We start from the raw sequence: 19,563 nt of genomic DNA, 5'->3' as shown, positions 1-19,563 counted from the left end.
GATGATTGGATAAAGAAATTATGGTTCATATATTCAATGGAATATTACTCAGCCATTTAAAAACATTAAATCCTATATTTGCAACGACATGGATGTACCCAGAGGTTATTATGCTGAGTGAAATAAGTCAGAGAAAGATAAATACCATATGATTTCACTTATATGCAGAATCTAAGGAACAAAAAGAACAAACTAATCAAAAATAGACTCACAAATATAGTGGATAATTTGGTGACGGACAGAGGGGAGGGGGTTTAGGGGACTGGGAGAATGGGGTGAAGGGTTAAAGAAGTACAAATTAGTAGTTGACAGTTGGTCACGGGGATGGGGAGCACGGCATAGGGAATGCAGTTAGCATTAATATGTTGGCTAGGTGGAGGGCCAGGGGAGGGAGGGAGCAATTAGAGGGATTGTTTTATGAACTATATAGATGTCTAACCAATGTATATTTGAAACTAATTTAAATAAACAAATGTTAAAAAAATTTAAATTTAAATTTAAAAAATGTAAAAAATAGTGAGGCCTAGCCCCAGAGCTTCTAATTGCAGGGTGGACCTTGAAGTTCTGCTTTTCTTACAACTATCTAGATGATATTGATGCTGACGGTCCAAGGACCACACTTAGAGACTGACTGTTTTATTCTGTTCAGTCAGACTTTTAAGATGTGCCTATATCACTCACATTCCTGCCTTGTTGATGGGATAATGTGAGAGACACAAGTTGCCAGTCATTGGAGTTAAATGTGATTTACAGTCTCCTCCTGGGGAATTTACAGTTTACTGGGAAGACCTTGAACACACACACACACACACACCACACACACACACCACCATACACACACAGTGTGGAAGAGTAGTATCAAAGGAGCTCATAGACAGTAGTGTAATTTAACTAAAAGACTTGAACTTCAGGCAAATTAGCCACCTCTTCCTCCTTCCACCCTACAGATAATCACTATCCTGATTCTAAATAATCCTTTCATTGATTTTCATTTTAGCTTTACCACCTAGGTATACATCCTAAGCAATGTAGTTTAGTTTTATATGTTTTTGAATTTTATATAAATAGAGTCTTACTATTTATATTATGTGTTTTAAACTTTCAATATTATGTAAGAGTTGTGGTAGGCAGCCTGTACAATAGCCCAATGATTTCTACCTTTTGGTGTTCATGGTCTCATATAATTTTCCCCCACCCCCACCCGCCCCGTGAGTAACTTGCTTCTAAACAACAGCGTATGGCAACATCGAGTGATTAAGTTACAAAAGATTGTGACTTCCATTTTGCTAACCTACTTTCTCTTTCTCACTGACTTCGATGAATTAAGTGGCTGTGTGGGAGAAACCTATGTGGCAAAGCACTGGGCACAGTGAGCATAGACTTCATTCAACGCCCAGCAAGAAACTGAGGCTCTCATCTTCAGAGGCCCTCAAGGAATTGAATGCTGTCAAAAACGACGTTCAGTGAACTTGAAAGTGGATTCTTCCCCAGTCAAGACATTAGATGAGATGCCAGTGCCAGCTAACGTCTAGATTGCAGCTTTACAGAGCTGCACCGGGATTCTTAATCCACAATATAGAATGATTTGATGGGCAGACTACTACTGTAGGCATTTGCGTTTCAATACGACTGAGGAATTCTGGAGACTGGTACGACTTGTCCCCGCTCAGAAGGAAAGAAGTGAGAGCATTCACCACCAACTCTTGTCCATTGATTGAGTGCCACTCCTAGAGATGGTACCTCCCGAATCCAGGCCTGCCCAGAGCTTGCTCCTCAGGCGGGAGCTCTCGGTGCTTGCCGTAAGAAACCATCTTCCTATATTTGAATAGGGATGTTGAGGGAATAGAGGGGGAAATCCTGAAATCACCTGCCATGGTCTGCTCTCTGCAGAGAACGACGGAACACCTGACAGCTAAGGATGACGATTCAAGGAGGAAAATCAATGAGACACCATACTCCTGTATTTTATGCCTGGACAATTAAGATTTATTTAAGATTTGGGGACATCTGCATGTGAGAAATCTGGCAGGGAACAAATGTATCAATTGGGGTGACATGCCGGTTAACAGATTTCAGAGAAAATCCAAACTTTGTGTTCGTTTGGGAGAGAGTAACATGGCGGTGGTGGGAGAGCAGTGTATGTGGAGGCCGAAGACAGTTTGAGAATCAGTTGGAACCGAGGTTTTACAACTGGCCTCTCATGACTCAATTCAGTTAGACGACATCCAGAAGACTGGCCGAAAACGAGGTGGGCGCAGGTCAGGGCGATCAGTAACAGGAACCGCTAGAGCAGACTGGGCGGCAGCAGGTGGTCTGGCAGCAGCTGGGGCGGCAGCAGGTGGTCCTGCAGCAGGTGGTCTGACAGCAGGTTGGGCGGCAGCAAGGCCGGCAGCAGCTGGACACCACACCTGGCATGCGCCCAAGAGGCGGCAACAGCTGGGCCCAGCAGCTGGGCGACAACTGGACCCCACAACAGCTGGTGGCGGCATGGCACAACTGGACCCGCCGCTGGCAACTGAGGCTGACATGGAGGTAGTCCTACAGCAGGTGGCGGTCTGGCAGGATTTGGAGACTGACAGCAACAGGCTGGCAGCAGCTGGACCTGGCAGCAGCCTGGGGCGGCTTTCCAACTAGACCCACTGGCACTTGGCTGGAGGTAGCAGTGTGAGTCCCTGCAGCAGGTGGTCTGGCAGCAGCTGGGACGGTAGCAGCTGGATCCACAGCAACTGGAACCACAGCAGGAGGGGCGGCAGCAGCTGGATACACAGCAGCTAGGGCGGCAGCAGCTGGGGCAGCAGCAGGTCTCCTGGCAGCAGCCTTGGCCACAGCCCTGGTCAGAGCAGATGGAGCCACAACATGAGTTGGCCATGGTGTCAGAGGGTGGAGGTTCTGGGTGAGTTTCCAGGAAGGTAGATTTGGAAGGTTTGGAAGATTTGGAATTCTGCTGGCCCCGCCGTTCCCTTTTATACCCTGCTAAGGGGCTGCTGTCATCAGATGCAGAGCTCTTTCCTTGTCATTGTTTGCCCTAATAAACAGGCGATTATCAAATTAGCCAAATTTGTTTTCTTGGTTAAACTTTTCAAGAAGGATGGAAAACATAGTTTCCTTTTCCTGATGTGTCAGGATTCAGCCCTTCAGCTCTTCCTGAATCACCTCTTCTGTGTCTCTTGCTTTAGCTCCCTCAGAGAAAGCAGTCACGTGACTTCTGCCCTTAGAAGGTGTGTGTGTGTTAGTCTCATGTGGCACAGCACAGAATGTCTCCACTTAGGTGATAATGATTCTAACAGGCCCACATTCTTTTTGGTGACTTGGAAGGATAAGGCGGCATTTTAGTTTGATGGCTCATTCATTGTGGGTCAGGTGGGCAGAGAAGTTTTGAAAGTGGACAGGGCATCAGAGGCATGAGAACAAGAAGACTCTTTGGATGATTTCCCCTCCCTACTCTGAGTCATGACCCGTTTGCGAGACTTACTGATGAGAAACAGTGTTCTGAGGAGGAAAACTAAATTGTGAAATTTTGATGTTTCTTTTTCCCTTCAGCTTTATTGAGGTATACTTAATATATATGAGTGACAGACTTGCACGTGCCTAATGTATACCCATGGATGACTTTGAACTTGTGCATGCACCATAATACCATTTCCATAGCCAAAGTAACAAACATATTCATCACTGCCACCACAAAAGTGCTCTTGTGTCTTCTTGTTATTTTTACTTTTTAATTTTTTTGGTGTCATAAGAACACAGTGTGAGATCTCCCCTTGACAACTGACAAGTTTGTAAATGCATCATGCTGTATTGTTAACTATAGGCACAGTGGATTTGTAACATTCATTTTCTCGTATAACTTTAACTTTATACCCGTTGAACAGTAAATACCCATTACCTTCTCCTCCATCACTAAAACTCATCATTGTTCTCCCTGTTTCTATCACTTTGACTTTTTAGATAGTTCATGTAAGTGGAATCATGTAGTATTCATGCTTCCATGACTGACTTGTTTAACTTAGCATAATGTTTCTAGGTCCATCCATGTTGTCACAAATGGCAGCATTTTCTTTCTTTAAAGACTGGATAGTATACACCCTCATTAATGTGTCAGTGTTGGCATTCAGAGTTTAATGGCTGTAGTGGTTGGCAGCAAGTGTAGAGTTGTACTGAGGTTAACATGTGAAACACCTAAGTCTTTTTTATTACAAATTTCTTCAATCTTTCTTATAGACATGCAATGTATAGATACAGACCAGCAGTTCTCAGTCTCTTCTTCTACCTGATGCCAAGAGTCACATGGCTCATTTTAATGATGTTAAACCTGAGGAAGAAGTGCCGAGAGGGATTGCAACATTAGGGTATGTGGATGGTTCGATTTATTTCTCCCAAGAAATTTAGATATATTTACTCCTCTCCAATCTCCTGTGCCATGTTGCATGAATAACTACTCACCTAGATCTCAGAAAGGCTCTGAATTTCATCTTGTTAGATTATAGACTCTTGCGTAAGGATATCTAAGGCATTTAAAACCATGATTCTGTCATTGCACATATTCAATCCCCCCTAAATTCATGGCTTCTAAATATTTTGATGTAATGATTCATATTTGATTTCTCATTTTCATATTTTATGAGAAGACTCTCAACCCAGTTGAGATATCCTTGGCTCTGTTCTCAAGATGACTAGTCTGTGACAGGAAATGCTACCAAAAACCATCCTACAGTTGAAACTGATACCTATTTGGAAGAACATAATACAAAAATAAAATGTTACAGGAGGTATTCTTCTCCCAGTCAGTGTTTACTTAACCCCCAAGGGAAGAAATGCATATAAAGAATAATCAATGAACTGTCAGAACCCCTCATTTTTTGAAACACTAGTCAGCTAGTCATATGGTTGCTGTATGTGAGAGATTGACTTTCCCCAAATTACCATAATGGGTTAATATAGGATAAGTGGGTGGCTCATAGAGAGAAAAACAATGGACTCACCATGGTGAGAATGTTTTATGGAATGGCTGTCTCCATAGTCAGTCACTGGAGGGGTTTGACTATAAGCTGGTGTTATGTAGAAGTAATCAAGAAGCAGGTGGGGGAGATTGGATGACATGGGTTTCAGAAACATGTCCTACCTTAAGCGACTTATAAGTCTAATAAACCAAAGTTCTTATGATGCTTTTTAAATACCTAGCCAGTTTCCACTTCTGCCCTGGCCCTAATTTCCGTTGACACAGCCAGGATGATAACAACCTAGGCTTCTGATTGGACTCTGCTGGGAGGGTTAGCTAGAGTTCTGTGTTTGCATTGTCTATAACTCTTATGAGCCCAGATACAGCATTTTATGAGAAAAGTCCTGAGCTGCTTCTTCTGTCATAGGAATGTGAGGGAACAAAAGCAGATTTCAGATTGTTGTGGGGGCACAGGCCCTAAAGAGCCCCACTATGGAGTCTGAAAATAACTCTTAAGAGTTCCATAAGGCCTCCTATTTTGGGAAAAGAATGTCCCTTAGGAGGCCTGCTGACTGAGGCCTACTGATCACTCAGTATAGATAATTTTATTTATAGTAATTGATTATATTTTTTCTTCTTGGTGTGTGTGTGCATGTGTGTTATTCAGGATAAGCTTAAGATTGTGCTTGGGAATTCTTCATGGTGTCTTTTAGTACTTTAACAATTTTATTTTTATATTGAGTGTTTCATCCAAATTAAATTTATTTTGGTTAACAAATGAAGTATTAGTTCTCTCCTTTTCTTTCCTTCTTTCTTTATCCACAAGTGAACTAGTTGTCTTATATTATTTTTATAATAATCCTTCTTTTTCAGAGTGACACTTTTATTCTGTACTTAACTCTTACAGGCCTTTAGGTCTATTTTGGACTCTATTCAGTGACACACCTCACTGTTTGAACATCACTGGGTTGGAGGTCTCTAATGTGATATTCAGTGCTACAAATCCATAAATTTATGACCACTTATTCAATTTCTTTTCACCCTAAACACTCATTTTTCTCTCTTTTTTTCCTATCTATGTTCATGATTTTATTTCAGATTTGATAATTGTTCTCAGGCTTAGTCATGTAAAAATCACAATTTTAAAAGTATTGACTTTCATAGCATATAGTAAATGTCCCTTGTGCTCGTCCAAAACAGAACACAAAATAAAATACCTGGCCATATTTGCCAAAAAAGATAATCCTGCTGAGAAAAATTATGACTTTGGAAAATGATATAGAACTTTGGGAAAATAATTTTCCCTGCAAGTCACTGCTAAATTTATCATGTCTCTTAAATGTTGAACATAACTAGGAGGCTACAGAGATAAATACAACCACCTGTATTTCTATACTTTTAGCAACATATTTTACCCATTGCAAGCCTGTCTTTCTTTAAAAATTATGAGACATAAACTGATGACTGTCAAAAAAAAAAAAAGTAATATTTTAATTCCCAGAAGAAAAGAATGATTCTCTTGCAAGAAAGACCGAACTATCAGAATCTTTTAGTCCATGAATAAAATAGACAGGTTTATGGTGAAACTTTTAAAAACCCTAAGGAACAAGAGATAGAGAAAATAGTTGCAAATTTACTAAATCCAAGAGTATTTAAATTAGACAGTATGTCCTACAACTGAAAAGTGTTAGTTTGCCTGCAAAGAGGAAGCCTCAATACAATTTCCCCCTGAATGAATGAATGAATGAATGAATGAATTTGAGATGGAAACAATGCAGGTGTCCTTCACAGGTAAACGGGTGAACAAACCAAACTATGATACATCCATAACATGGAACACTATCCAGCAATGAAAATGAACAGCTATTGATTCACCGAACAACTTACTTAACCTTAGGGGAATGATGCTACATGTAAAAAGCGATTTACCAAAGGTTACATACTGTAAGATTCCATTTGTAGAACATGCTTGAAATAAAATTACAGAAATGGGGAACAGAGTAGTGAAAGCCAGGGGTTATGAATGATGAGCGGGAGGGAGTAGGTGGGGCTACAAGGGGGAGCCTTATGGAGAATGACAGTTCTGTATCTTAATTGTGATGGTGGTTACAAATATCTACAGCACACGTGATAATATTGCATAGAGCTACACACACACACTGGTGCATATAAAACTGGTAAAATCTGAACAAGATCTGTAGTTTATACTAATGTCAGCTTCTGAATTTTGATATGTACTCTAAGATGTGACCATTGGGGCAAATGGACAAAGGGTATTTTGGACTTTGCTATACTATTTTTCAACTTTCTGTGCATCTATAGTTATTTTAAAATAAAATGTAAAATGAGGCTAATTGTAGATTGGAGGAACGTACCTTTACTTGAATACCATTCACCTTCATCCCATTTAATATTTGTGATCATTTTATCTAGTACCACACAATACACAGATGAGGGATCAAAAGATGTAGAGAAATAGATATGGTAAATTAGATTTAGTCGTGAGGCCAGAAAACCTAATCAATTGCTGCTGTTCCCTAGGGGGCTTCAGAGGGGTACAGTATATACCCCCCTGAGGTAATAAGGTAATAAGGAACGAACAAGTATTGGAGGCCAGCAGCATCATCCAGCAAAACAGTAGTGTCTATTCTCTAAATTCGGAGGTTGTGGTAGAAAATATTGTTACAGAATTGAGCTCCTAGGGGTCATGGGGATGATAATATCCCTAAATAGCAGTGACCAAGTGGCAGCATTTAACTGTGAGAAGTAAAGTGGGTATAATTATGTGATGGGCAGCAAGTTTGGAATGATAACTGGGGCAGTGTGACATGTGACCCACACACATCTATTGGTGTGGACAACAGAGCATGGTATCCCTCAGAATAAGATATAGGAGGCTAACAAGGACAGGTGTGTGTGTGTGCACGCGCACGCACGCGTGTGTGTGTTTGTGTGTGTATGTGTGTGTGTATGTGTGTGTTTAACAGAGCTTAAGAATAAAGGAGCTAAAGGCTGAGGTGAGTGATCCCAATGGAAAGTGACGATTCCTTACCAAGTTTCCAGACCTGAGCCAGTTCCCAGACCTAGAACCCACTGATTCACTGAAGGAGAGGCCAGTTCTCCAGGATAAAGGACCACAGATTTGTATATGGTGACGATCTCTCCAGTCCTTTCCCAAAGGTATCTGCAGCCATGTCCACAGGGGAAAGTGAAACACCCGTGTATTTGGATGCTGTTGGATAGCGTATCTAAGTTGACACTGGCAGTTGGATACCCAAAATGCCAACACGGCCTCTCATTAGAGTACATTAATCCAGTAACCCAGGGTTGAAGGAGGACTTGATTCATATATGGAATTTATGCTTTTCTTTCCCATGATAGTGTGCTCTGTGCATCTAGATGTCTTAGCTGTGACAGAGAAGAGTTACCTCCAAGGAGACATAGTAAAGTCTGATTGGAACTAAAACTGTCACCTGATCACTTTGGGCTTCTCGTGCCAGGTGATCAGCAGGCAAAGAAAAGAGCGATGTTGAAAAGCAGGAGTATATTTAGCATCTAGGTGATACCTGGGGTGCATTCTTGGTATTTCTGTTTCCAGTTTTAACTGACTTGGCGCAAGTATAACAGCTGTAGCCTTATGAAGACATAGTAACCAGGGGCTCAGAAATCTCAAGGGACGAGGATCACGATACCCCCGCCAGGAAAATCACCTATACCAGCAGGGATGCTGTCCACTAACCCTCGTCTTTTAAGTTTCTCTAGAAATTGTGACCAACCAATTGGAGTGAGCTTAATGAGAGAAATATGTGGACCTCAGTGGTGCCCGAGGCAGACTATATGATATCCTATTCAGATCCCTATGCCATTAAGGCCCCCATCCCTAAGTTAGTGTGAGTATGGACTGCTGGTGGCTCAAACAGCTCACTCGCATGTTATCTGCTCATTATTTTAACCCTAAAGGAGCTACCACACCTGGAAGAGGTTTCTGCCTTCTCTGCCCCTTGTCCCCAACAATGGTGTCCAAAGCTAGTAATTACTAATGTAGGAGTCCAGATGCCCCACCCCCTTGCCTCCAGGAGGGCACAGGTCTGTGGTACCATTCACACCCTCATCTGCTCAGGTGAGCATAGAATTCCACTGCAAACAGATTTTGGCTCATCTTCTTTTATTACTTTACTCTCTTTCCCTCTGTTTCTTAATGATTTCTCCTGAGAGCACTTGTTTATACATGACTTGTACAAGAACCCTTGTGCAAGCTCTGCTTTTAATGAATCTAACATAAGACACACAACTTAGGGTGGTTCCCCTTAAACACAGTCTCTTTTAGAATGAGAGTTACTAATATGGTGAGCAATGTTACTTGTGGGTATGTCCTGTCCCTAAGACATAATGATACAAAAACAACAGTTGAAAACTACTCATCTAAAAACAATGACACAAAAACTGAAAGAAGAAACAGCAAATGTTCAAAAGATTTAGCGGTTCAGTTGACAGTAATTCAAGACTTGACTGTGACACCATGGCAACCATCATAATATATGAAAAATGTTTTGAAGGGCACTGGTGATGAGATTTGGAACACTGGTATCTCCTTTGGGTTGCCCTTAGGAGCAGACCCCCAAACAGGGATGTGAGATCAAGTAATTTATTTGGGAGGAGATTCTAAGAAGCTCTGTAGGTAATCTGGGGATTGATCCAGGGAAGGGATATAAGACAATATAGAATGATTTGATGGGCAGACTACTGCTGTAGGCATTTGCGTTTCAATCCGACTGAGGAACTCTGGAGACTGGTACGACTTGTCCCCACTCAGAAGGAAAGAAGTGAGAGCATTCACCACCAACTCCTGTCCATTGGTTGAGTGCCGCTCCTAGAGTCATTAACTCCCATATATGGGCCTGCCCAGAGCTTGCTCCTTCACCAGGAGAAAGACTTCAGGTGGGAGCCTCGGTGCTTGCCGTAAGAAACCATCTTCCTATATTTGAATAGGGATGTTGAGGGAATAGAGGGGGAAATCCTGAAATCGCCTGCCATGGTCTGCTCTCTGCAGAGAACGACGGAACACCTGACAGCTAAGGATGACGATTCAAGGAGGAAAATCAATGAGACACCATACTCCTGTATTTTATGCCTGGACAATTAAGATTTATTTAAGATTTGGGGACATCTGCATGTGAGAAATCTGGCAGGGAACAAATGTATCAATTGGGGTGACATGCCGGTTAACAGATTTCAGAGAAAATCCAAACTTTGTGTTCGTTTGGGAGAGAGAGAGTAACATGGCGGTGGTGGGAGAGCAGTGTATGTGGAGGCTGAAGACAGTTTGAGAATCAGTTGGAACCGAGGTTTTACAACTGGCCTCTCATGACTCAATTCAGTTAGACGACATCCAGAAGACTGGCCGAAAACGAGGTGGGCGCAGGTCAGGGCGATCAGTAACAGGAACCGCTAGAGCAGACTGGGCGGCAGCAGGTGGTCTGGCAGCAGCTGGGGCGGCAGCAGGTGGTCCTGCAGCAGGTGGTCTGACAGCAGGTTGGGCGGCAGCAAGGCCGGCAGCAGCTGGACACACACAACAAAGAGCTGACAGCAACTGGACCAACAGCTGAGACGCGGCAGCAGGTGATCCTGGCAATTAATAGTCTGGCAGCAGGTTGGACGGCAGCAAGGCTGGCAACAGCTGGACCACCTGGCAGCAGCTGGGGCGGCAGCAACCTAGACCCATAAACGGCTGGAAGCGCGGCAGCAGGTAAGTCCCTGCAACAGGTGAGGTCTGTGGCAGCAGCTGGGACGGTAACAGCTGGATCCATAGCAACTGGAACCACAGCAGGAGGGGCGGCAGCAGCTGGATACACAGCAGCTAGGGCGGCAGCAGCTGGGGCGGCAGCAGGTGGTCTGGCAGCAGCTGGGGCAGCAGCAGGTCTCCTGGCAGCAGCCTTGGCCACAGCCCTGGTCAGAGCAGACGGAGCCACAACATGAGTTGGCCATGGTGTCAGAGGGTGGAGGTTCTAGGTGAGTTTCCAGGAAGGTAGATTTGGAAGGTTTGGAAGATTTGGAATTCTGCTGGCCCCGCCGTTCCCTTTTATACCCTGCTAAGGGGCTGCTGTCATCAGATGCAGAGCTCTTTCCTTGTCATTGTTTGCCCTAATAAACAGGCGATTATCAAATTAGCCAAATTTGTTTTCCTGGTTAAACTTTTCAAGATGGATGGAAAATGTAATTTCCTTTTCCTGATGTGTCAGGATTCAGCCCTTCAGCTCTTCCTGAATCACCTCTTCTGTGTCTCTTGCTTTAGCTCCCTCAGAGAAAGCAGTCACGTGACTTCTGCCCTTAGAAAGTGTATGTGTTAGTCTCATGTGGCACAGCACAGCATGTCTCCATTTGGGTGATAATATTCTAACAGGCCCACATTCTTTTTGGTGACTTGGAAGGATAAGGCGGCATTTTAGTTTGATGGCTCATTCGTTGTAGGTCAGGTGGGCAGAGAACTTTGAATATGAAACAGGGCATCACGGGCATGAAAACAAGAAGGCTCTTCGGACAATTTCCCCTTCCTACTCTGAGTCATGACTCGTTTGCGAGACTTACTGATGGGAAACAGTGTTCTGAGGAGGAAAACTAAGTTGTGAAATTTTGATGTTTCTTTTTCCCTTCAGCTTTATTGAGGTATGTTTAATACACACCAAAAAACTGCACATGTCTATTTTTCTATTTAGATGAGTTTGAAAACGTGTGAACACTCTATTACCATCATCACAATTAAAGTAATAAACATTTCCATCACCTCCAAAAGTGTTTTTGTGTCCTCTTGCTTTGTTTTTTTGTGGTAAGAACATTAACACAAGAGGTATTCTCTCAAGTTAAATGTACCCTATCGCCTCATTAACCATATGCACAAGGTTGTAGAGCAGATTTGTAGAACTTACTCATATTGTATAACTGTAACTTGATACCCATTGAACAACTATCCATTTCCTGCTCCCCACAGTCCCTGGAAACCAAAATTTTATTCTATGCTTCTCTGAGTTTATTTAATATCTCATGTAAGTGGAATCATGTGGTATTTGTTCTGTGACTGACTGACTTCACTTAGCGCAATGTCTTCCAGGCCCATCCATGTTGCTGGAGTTGGTGGGATTTCCTTTCCTTTTTTTGAAATGCTGAATAATATTCACTTCCATATGTTTCAGTATTGACATTCAGTGTGTAATGCAGGGTTTAATGGCAGGAACTGTTGGCAGTAAGTGTGGACTTACATTGATGTTAATATCATCTGATAAAACCTGTCTTTTTAAATTATAAATAGTCTTGATCTCTTCTTAGAGATGTGCAGGGGTTATTTATAGACCAGTAGTTTTCAATCTCTTTTTCTACCAGGAGTAATATGGCTCATTTTTGTGAATTTTCCCTGGGATGGAGGTGCTGAGGGTGCATACAACATAGGGTACGTGGCTAGTAAGATAGACTCTCCTAAGAAGTTTAGATACATTTATTCCTCCCTAAATCATGTGCCTTGTTGCATTAGTAAACTACTCTTTTAGATGTAAGAAAAGCACCAAGTGTCATCTTGTTATATTTAGTCTCTTGTGCAAGGATGTCTAAATCATTTGGAACCACGGTTCTGTCATTCAACATATTCAGTCCCCCCAACTTCATGGCCTCCAAATACTATACTGATGAACATATTTTTGAAAAGAATCTCAACGAAGTTCAGAAGTCCTTGGCTCTGTTTTCAGAAAGACCAGTCCAAGACAGGAATAACTAACTACTCCCAGACCATCCTAAAGTTGAAACCCATACACACATGGAAAAGCATAATAAAAGACCGGATTTTACAGTAAGTATGCTCCTCACTCCCTGGATACTCAAGAGGGAAAATATATATAAAGAGCCAACTTATGAACTATCAGAACCCCTCAGTTTTGGAAACACTAGTCAGCTAGTCATGTGGTTGCTGTGTGAGAGATTGATTTGCCCCAAATTACTATAAGAGCTGATGTACGATAAGTGGGTATCTCATTGAGAGAAACAAATTTGACTCCCCATGGTGAGGATGTGCTGTGGACTGGCTGACTCGAGAGGTAGTCACCGGAGGGGTTTAATTAACTGGATGTTGCAGAGGAAGAATTAAGAACCCAGTGGAGGAGATTGGATGACATGGATTTCAGAATCCCTTACTAGCTTAAGTGATTCATAAGTCTAATTAATCGAACTCCTTATGATACTTTTTTTTTCTATTCCTGGCCAGTTTCTACTTCCGCCTTGGCCCTAATTTCCCAGGTGACAAAACCAGAATGATAACAACCTGGGCTACTGATTGGACTCTGCTGGGAGGGTTGGCTGGATTTGTGTGTTTGCATTGTCTATAACTCTGATGAGCCCAGATAGAGCATTTTATGAGAAAAGTCCTGAGCCTCTTCTTCTGTCACAGGAAGATGAGAGAACAAAAGCAGATTTTAAGTTGTTTTGGAGACAAAGGCCCTAGAGATCCCCATGATGGAGTGTGAAAATAACTCTGAGAATTCCATAAAACCTCCTATTTTGTTTAAAAAAAAAAAAGTCTTCTAGGAGCCCCAGTGATGGGGATCTACCAATAACTCAGTGGAGATAATTTTTATTTATATTAATTGACTATTTATTTTTTCCTTATGGTGTGCGTGCGGTCTGTGTGCATGTGCATGCATGTGTATTTAGAAGAGCTTAAGAATAAATGAGCTAAAAGCTGAGCTCAGTGATCCTGATGGAAGATCATGACCACTCACCAAGTTTCCATTTCTGAGCCATTAACCCATTGAAGGAGAGGCCAGTAGTCCAGGACAAAGGACCACAGAGGTGTATATAGTAGTGATCTCTCCAGTCCATTCCCCAAAAATATCCGTAGCCATTTCCTCGGGGGAACACCCCTATATTTGGATGCTATTGGATAATGGATCTGAGTTGACAATGACAGCTGGAAACTCAAATGCCAACATGGCCCCTTATTAAAATACATTAATCTAGTAACCCAGGGTTGAAGGAGGAGTTGCCCCACTCACTTCGCTCCCAGCGATTCATTTGAGGGAATTTATACTTCCCTCCCCCGTAAGCTCTGGGCATCTAGAGGTTCCAGCTCTAAGAGGGAAAAGTTACCTACAAGGGGACATGGTAAGGGTCTGATTGGAATTAAAACTATGGCAGTTGGCTCATCTCTTTGTGCTTCTAGTGCCAGGTGATCAGAGGGCAAAGAAAGGAGCAATAGGGACAAGCAGGGATATATTTAACAGTTAGGGGAACCCCTAGAGGCTTTCTTGGTATTCCAGTTTCCAGTTTTCACTGCAAATGAGCAAGCATACAAGCTGTAGCCTGATAAGGATGTAGTAACCAAGGTCTCAGAACACTCGGGGACGAGGATCTCAATTCCTCCACCAGGCAAGTCACCTAGACCAGCAGAAGTGCTTCCCGCTAACCCTCTTCTTGTTATTTTCTTTATAAATTTGACCAACCAGTTGGAGTGACCTTAACTAGAGAAATACGTGGGCCTGAACAGTTACAGAGATAGACTGTGGTATCCTATCCAGATCACTTTTGGACCAGATAGCAGGACTTTTCTTGTTGCTGTTTAAATTATTTTCCATAATCACTGGGGAATTGTAAATGTTATGCATGTTTAGGAAATAAGTGGTTTATATTTTTCTTAATTAAAAATAATTCATAGACCTTTTCAGATAAAAAGAAGGTGGTCACATCATCAGCATCATTCCTACTTTGATCATACTCTGGTCATGTGATATAGTCCCTGATGGCCTCGTAAGGGTCACTACATGTGTCCTCCCCAGTTCTGTTTCTTCATTTTCACTCAGTTTGGGAAGTATCCCCATGAAGAGGGGCATGATGCTGATATGTTCACAGTGACAAACTGAACCCATGCCCGTGTCCAAGTCTGTTTCGCCACAAAAGCCAGTTTCTTTCTAACCAGCACAGATATCTCTCTGGAGCCACCTACCCCACCTGCGTGTCCCAGGTCTGCCACAGACATTTAGGCAGGGGTTTTTTTTGCATAATCACTTCCCTATGCACAGCAGAATGAAGGCAGGTGGGCAGGAGCAGAAGCTGAGACTGAGAGAGCATCAGTCATTTGACTTCCTGCATGACTAATGGAGTCAGTACTTGAATGTAAGACCCGACACCATAAAACTCCTAGAAAAAAAACATAGGCAGTAAGCTCCTTAACATCGGTCCTAGCAACGGGTTTTTGGAACTGACAGCACTGCAAAGGCAACAAAATAAACAAGTGAAATTACGTCAGACTAAAAAGCTTTTACACAGCCAAAGAAAGCATCATCTAAATAAAAGGCGCCCTGCTGAATGACAGAAAATATTGCAAATCATATATCTGATAAGGGTTTAATATCCAAAATACATAAAGAATTCATACAATTCGACTGCAAAATGTCAAACACTCTGATTAAACGACGAGCAGAGTATCTGAATGATCATTTTGCAGAAGACGACATGTAGGTGGCCAACAGGTACATGAAAGGTGATCAACAACACTAATCATCAGGGAAATGCAAATCAAAACCACAATGAGACATCATTTCATACCTTGTCACCATGATGATAAACAAAAAGACAAGAAATAACAAGTGTTGGTGAGGATGTGGAGAAAAGGGAAGCCTTGTGCACTGTTGGTGGGGATGTAAATGGATGCAGCCACCTATGGAAAACAGAACGGAGGATCCTGTGAAATCTTGTCATCTGCAACAACGTGGATGGACCTAGAGCGTATTACACTAAGTGAAACAAATCAGGCAGAGAAGGTCGAATAGTGTATGATTTCACATATATGTGGAATCTAAAAAACAAAATAAATGGACAAACAAAGTGAAAAAACCCATAGATACAGAGACTATTTTGAAGTCCACCAGGTGGGAAGGAGGTGGAGAATGGGTGAAAAGGGGACAGGATTGAGACGTACAAATTGCTCGTTATAAAGAGTCACAGGGATGTAAAGTACAGCACAGGGAATATAGTCAGTAATATTGTAATGACTATGTAGGGTGTCAGATGGGTACTGTACTTATTGGGGTGATTGCTTCGCCGGTTATGTAGATGTCTAATTGCTGTGTTGTACACTTGAAACTAATGTAATATTATATGTCAACTATAACTGCAAAATTTAAAAAAATATTTAAAACTTTTAAAAATAGAACTACTTTATGATCCAGCAATTCCACTTTTGAGTATTTGTCTGAAGAAAACAAACACTAACTCAGAAGGATTTATACATCCACGTGTTCACTGCTGCATTATTTACAATAGCGATGATATGGACACAACATAAGTGTCCACTGATGTAAGAATGGATGAGGAAAATGTGAGATCTATTCTCTATCTATCTCCATATCAAATAAAAATATATTTACATATAATAAAATATTATTCTACCATAAAAAGAAAGGGAATCTTTCCATTTGTGTCAACATGAATAGACCTTCAGGGCATTATGCTAATTGAAAGAAGTTAGACAGAGAAAGACAAATACTGTACGATCTCACTTATATGTAGATTGTAAAACCAAAAAAGTGACTTCATAGATATAGAGAACACATTTGTTGCCAGAGGTGGGGGATTAGTAGATGAATTGGGTAGAGGGTGTCAAAGATACAAACTCCCAGTATTAACACAAATTAGTCATGGGCATGGAATGTGTAGCATGGTGACTACAGTTATTAATAATGTATTGCATGTTTGAAAGTAGCTAAGATAGTAGATCTTAAAAGTCCTCATCATAAGAAAAAACTTGTAACTATGGATGGTGACAGATGTTAACTAGACTTACTGTTGTAATGATTATGTTGTAATATATATAAATATTGAATCTTTAAGTTCTCTACCCAAAACTAATATAATGTTATATGTCAATTCAGGGGAGGGTTTTGGGAGACTGGGAGAAAAGGGTGAAGGGTTAAAGAAGTGCAAATTAGTAGCTGAGAGATGGATGGGGAGCACGGCATAGGGAATGCAGTTGCAGTAATGTAATGGCTATGTGCAGAGCCAGAGGGAAGATAGAGTAACTGCCTTCCATAAACTATATAAATGTCTAACCAATGTACTGTACACTTGAAACTAATCATAAAATAAAACGAAACCCTAAAACAAACCATACATAGTTACGTACCAGTAGAATTCAGAAGGCTCACGATATCAGGGAGAGCAGGTGACATTGCTGGGAGTGAAAAGGTGAAACACCTGTTCTGTTCTTTCTACTACTGTTGACTCTCCGCTCTCACTATGATATGACAGTTTCACTCCTACATAGGTACCTAGAACACAGAGAGAATGGGGCAGAAAAATTTTAGGAGATTATGGCTAATAAGTTTCCACATTTGTTGAAATATATAAATGTTTGCAATCAAATATACCTTGGCTATAATCTTATCTGTTTGCCTCAATTTATAAAACAAAGAATGTGCAAGTTTAGATGTCTCACCTGAGATCACTGGCCGGAAAATGGGGCTGGAACATTAATGAACTGATGCTCTGAAACTCAGGGCACTGCTTCTGCCTCTGTTCTCTTCTGGTGCCGATTTGCCAACAAAAAAAACAAGTGCCTCCTGTCCTCTACCCAAGTGTCCGTGATAGAACTGGGAAGCATATTTTGAGTAGGTTGCTACAGATATAAATTTTATAGCCTTGAACGAGAGTTTCTGGGAGATCACACAAGGACTCTAGCAGGGTTTCCTTCAACGCAGAACCCATCAGGAGCTGACTTCGCAATGTGATGCAAAAGGGGCAAATCCCCCCGAGTGGGGACTCAAGTCCTACTCTGAGAAAGGGAGGGTCCTTGGCTCAGTGCAGGAAAGAATTCAAGATCTAGGCAGAGTTAGAGACAAAGAAAAGTTTGTTAGGGAAGGAATAACACTCCATAGACAGAGCATGGTCTTCTTGCAGAGTCTGAGAATGAGACCCCAAGTGTTTGGGGAGTTGGGTTTATATCTGTCCCTTAGTTTCTATGAAAAATGGCTGATTATAGGGAGTAAATAAAGAATGGAATGAATGGTTGGGTTTATCTTAACTTGTGCAAGGTATGGCTTAAAGGTATGGCTTTGTTTTCCTGTTTCCTTTTATGGTTTGGGTAGAGTTGTTAGTAACCTCAGCTGGAATCTTCCTTTGTACTGTAGGTTCCCTTGGTCTGCTCCTAGGGCTGGTCAGCCAGGTTCCTGGGTCCAGCAGCACGAAACAGGCTCTGGATTCAAGTTGGTTTATTATTTGGTCAATCTGTCTAGTTCTCATGCCTCTTTCCTCTACTAAAGTCACATCCTATTCTAAGAAACAAAACTGAGAAGAGATAACTGCTCGGACCTTTGCTAAGGCAGCAGGAACTGTCACATGACCAGAGATGCTGCTGAGATGATTCCTGACTGTCTCATTTCTGGACACGGTTGTGAATACTGTTCTCAATTAAGGGAAATATCAAACAGTAATTTACAGAAGCCTCAGAACACAAAGGGAACAACTTCCTCCTTGACAATTTCCCGGTGATTACAAAAACAACATAAATAACAACAAGGAAAGTCCTCCTTATTGGTCCCAACATTTGGGGTCCAGATTATAAAAGCCCCAGAACAGAAAGGGTCACCAAATCTGAGAAACTCACTTCTGAACAGAAACTCACCTTCCACCCCTGACACCATGTGCTGCTCCCCTTGCTGCCAGCCCACCTGTTGCAGGACCACTTGCTGTGGGTCCAGTGGCTGTGGATCCAGCTGCTGTCAGCCTTGCTGCCGCCCTTGCTGTGTGTCCAGCTGCTGCCAGCCTTGCTGTCCGCCCTTGCTGCCCGCTGACCTTGCTGTCAGACCACCTGCTGGGACCACCTGCTGTCGGCCCCACTTGCTGTGGGTCCAGCGGGCTGTGGATCCAGCTGCTCATGCTGCCGCCCTTGCTCCTGTGTCCGGCTGCTGCCAGCCTGCTGTAGCCCTTTGCTGTGTGTCCACTGTGCCATTGCTGCTGCTGTCAGACCACCTGCTGTAGGACCACCTGCTGTCAGCCCACTTGCTGTGGGTCCAGCGGCTATGGGTCCAGCGGCTGTGGGTCCAGCTGCTGCCAGCCTTGCTGTCGCCCTTGCTGTGTGTCCAGCTGCTGCCGCCCTTGCTGTGTGTCCAGCTGCTGCCAGCCTTGCTGCTGCTGATCACCTTGTCAGAGAACTTCCATCTGTGCACAACACCTTCTGACTTGCCATTTTGGAAACAAATTTACATCCTAGACTGTGGAGAACCAGCACTGTTTTCCATTATTTCTGTGACTCATTTGCCTGATGGAAGCATCTGAATCGGCTTGCTTGAGTGCAGAGGACTTCCCCCATTTCTTCCTCCTGTGTATATGGACCATGTGCCAGCTTCGCACATCCTCCATCTGTACTTATTGTCTTGGCTTCGACTTTGATGTGAGGATCACCCAGTCTCTTTAAGTAATTTAGTCAAACAAACATCATAACTATTTAATAGCTTTTGCAACTGATAAATCATCTTCATAATCATATTTTATTTTCACTGCACTCATGGTTCTTGTATCAGACTTTTTCTTCTAGGATCATTTAGACATTTCTTTGTAGATGCAGGTATCTTACCTATGTGTTTCTTAATAAA

At 42.3% G+C, this 19,563-nt stretch overlaps 2 protein-coding genes and 1 pseudogene across 4 annotated transcripts in view; 1 reads left to right on the top strand and 2 right to left on the bottom strand.

Moving 5' to 3' along the window:
* LOC120611136 (keratin-associated protein 4-5-like) overlaps nucleotides 1–2,869 on the bottom strand; it is an 8,707-nt gene extending 5,838 nt beyond the window's left edge. Inside the window, exons 1-2 of one of the 3 annotated variants that reach the window (XM_039873524.1) lie at nucleotides 2,668–2,869; nucleotides 2,297–2,384 (exon numbers count right to left, since the gene is read on the bottom strand). In XM_039873524.1, coding sequence (XP_039729458.1) covers nucleotides 2,297–2,384; nucleotides 2,668–2,869 — 290 coding nt within the window. Of the gene's footprint in view, nucleotides 1–2,201; nucleotides 2,409–2,597 lie in introns of those variants that run through there. The other 2 variants (XM_039873525.1, XM_039873526.1) reach the window with 2 other exon arrangements.
* A 7,435-nt stretch (nucleotides 2,870–10,304) lies between these two features.
* On the bottom strand, nucleotides 10,305–10,924 carry LOC120611137 (keratin-associated protein 4-4-like; annotated as a pseudogene).
* Nucleotides 10,925–18,610: 7,686 nt separating this feature from the next.
* Nucleotides 18,611–19,106, top strand: LOC120611284 (keratin-associated protein 9-2-like). The gene is made up of 2 exons (XM_039873790.1): nucleotides 18,611–18,800; nucleotides 18,907–19,106. Exons 1-2 carry the CDS (start codon nucleotides 18,611–18,613, stop codon nucleotides 19,104–19,106), a joined length of 390 nt encoding a protein of 129 aa, XP_039729724.1.
* Nucleotides 19,107–19,563: the final 457 nt, after the last annotated feature.

Source organism: Pteropus medius, unplaced genomic scaffold (genome assembly GCF_902729225.1).
Source record: "Pteropus medius unplaced genomic scaffold, Ma_sr-lr_union100, whole genome shotgun sequence".
Lineage (NCBI taxonomy): Eukaryota > Metazoa > Chordata > Mammalia > Chiroptera > Pteropodidae > Pteropus > Pteropus medius.
This window is presented reverse-complemented; position numbering and strand designations above follow the sequence as displayed.

Excerpts from the sequence above, each read along its gene's own strand:
- LOC120611284 (XM_039873790.1), top strand. The coding sequence starts at position 18,611 with ATGTGCTGCTCCCCTTGCTGCCAGCCCACCTGTTGCAGGACCACTTGC. Across the intron at positions 18,801-18,906 it reads TGCTGGGACCACCTGCTGTC|GTCCACTGTGCCATTGCTGC; the intron begins GGCCCCACTTGC and ends CCTTTGCTGTGT.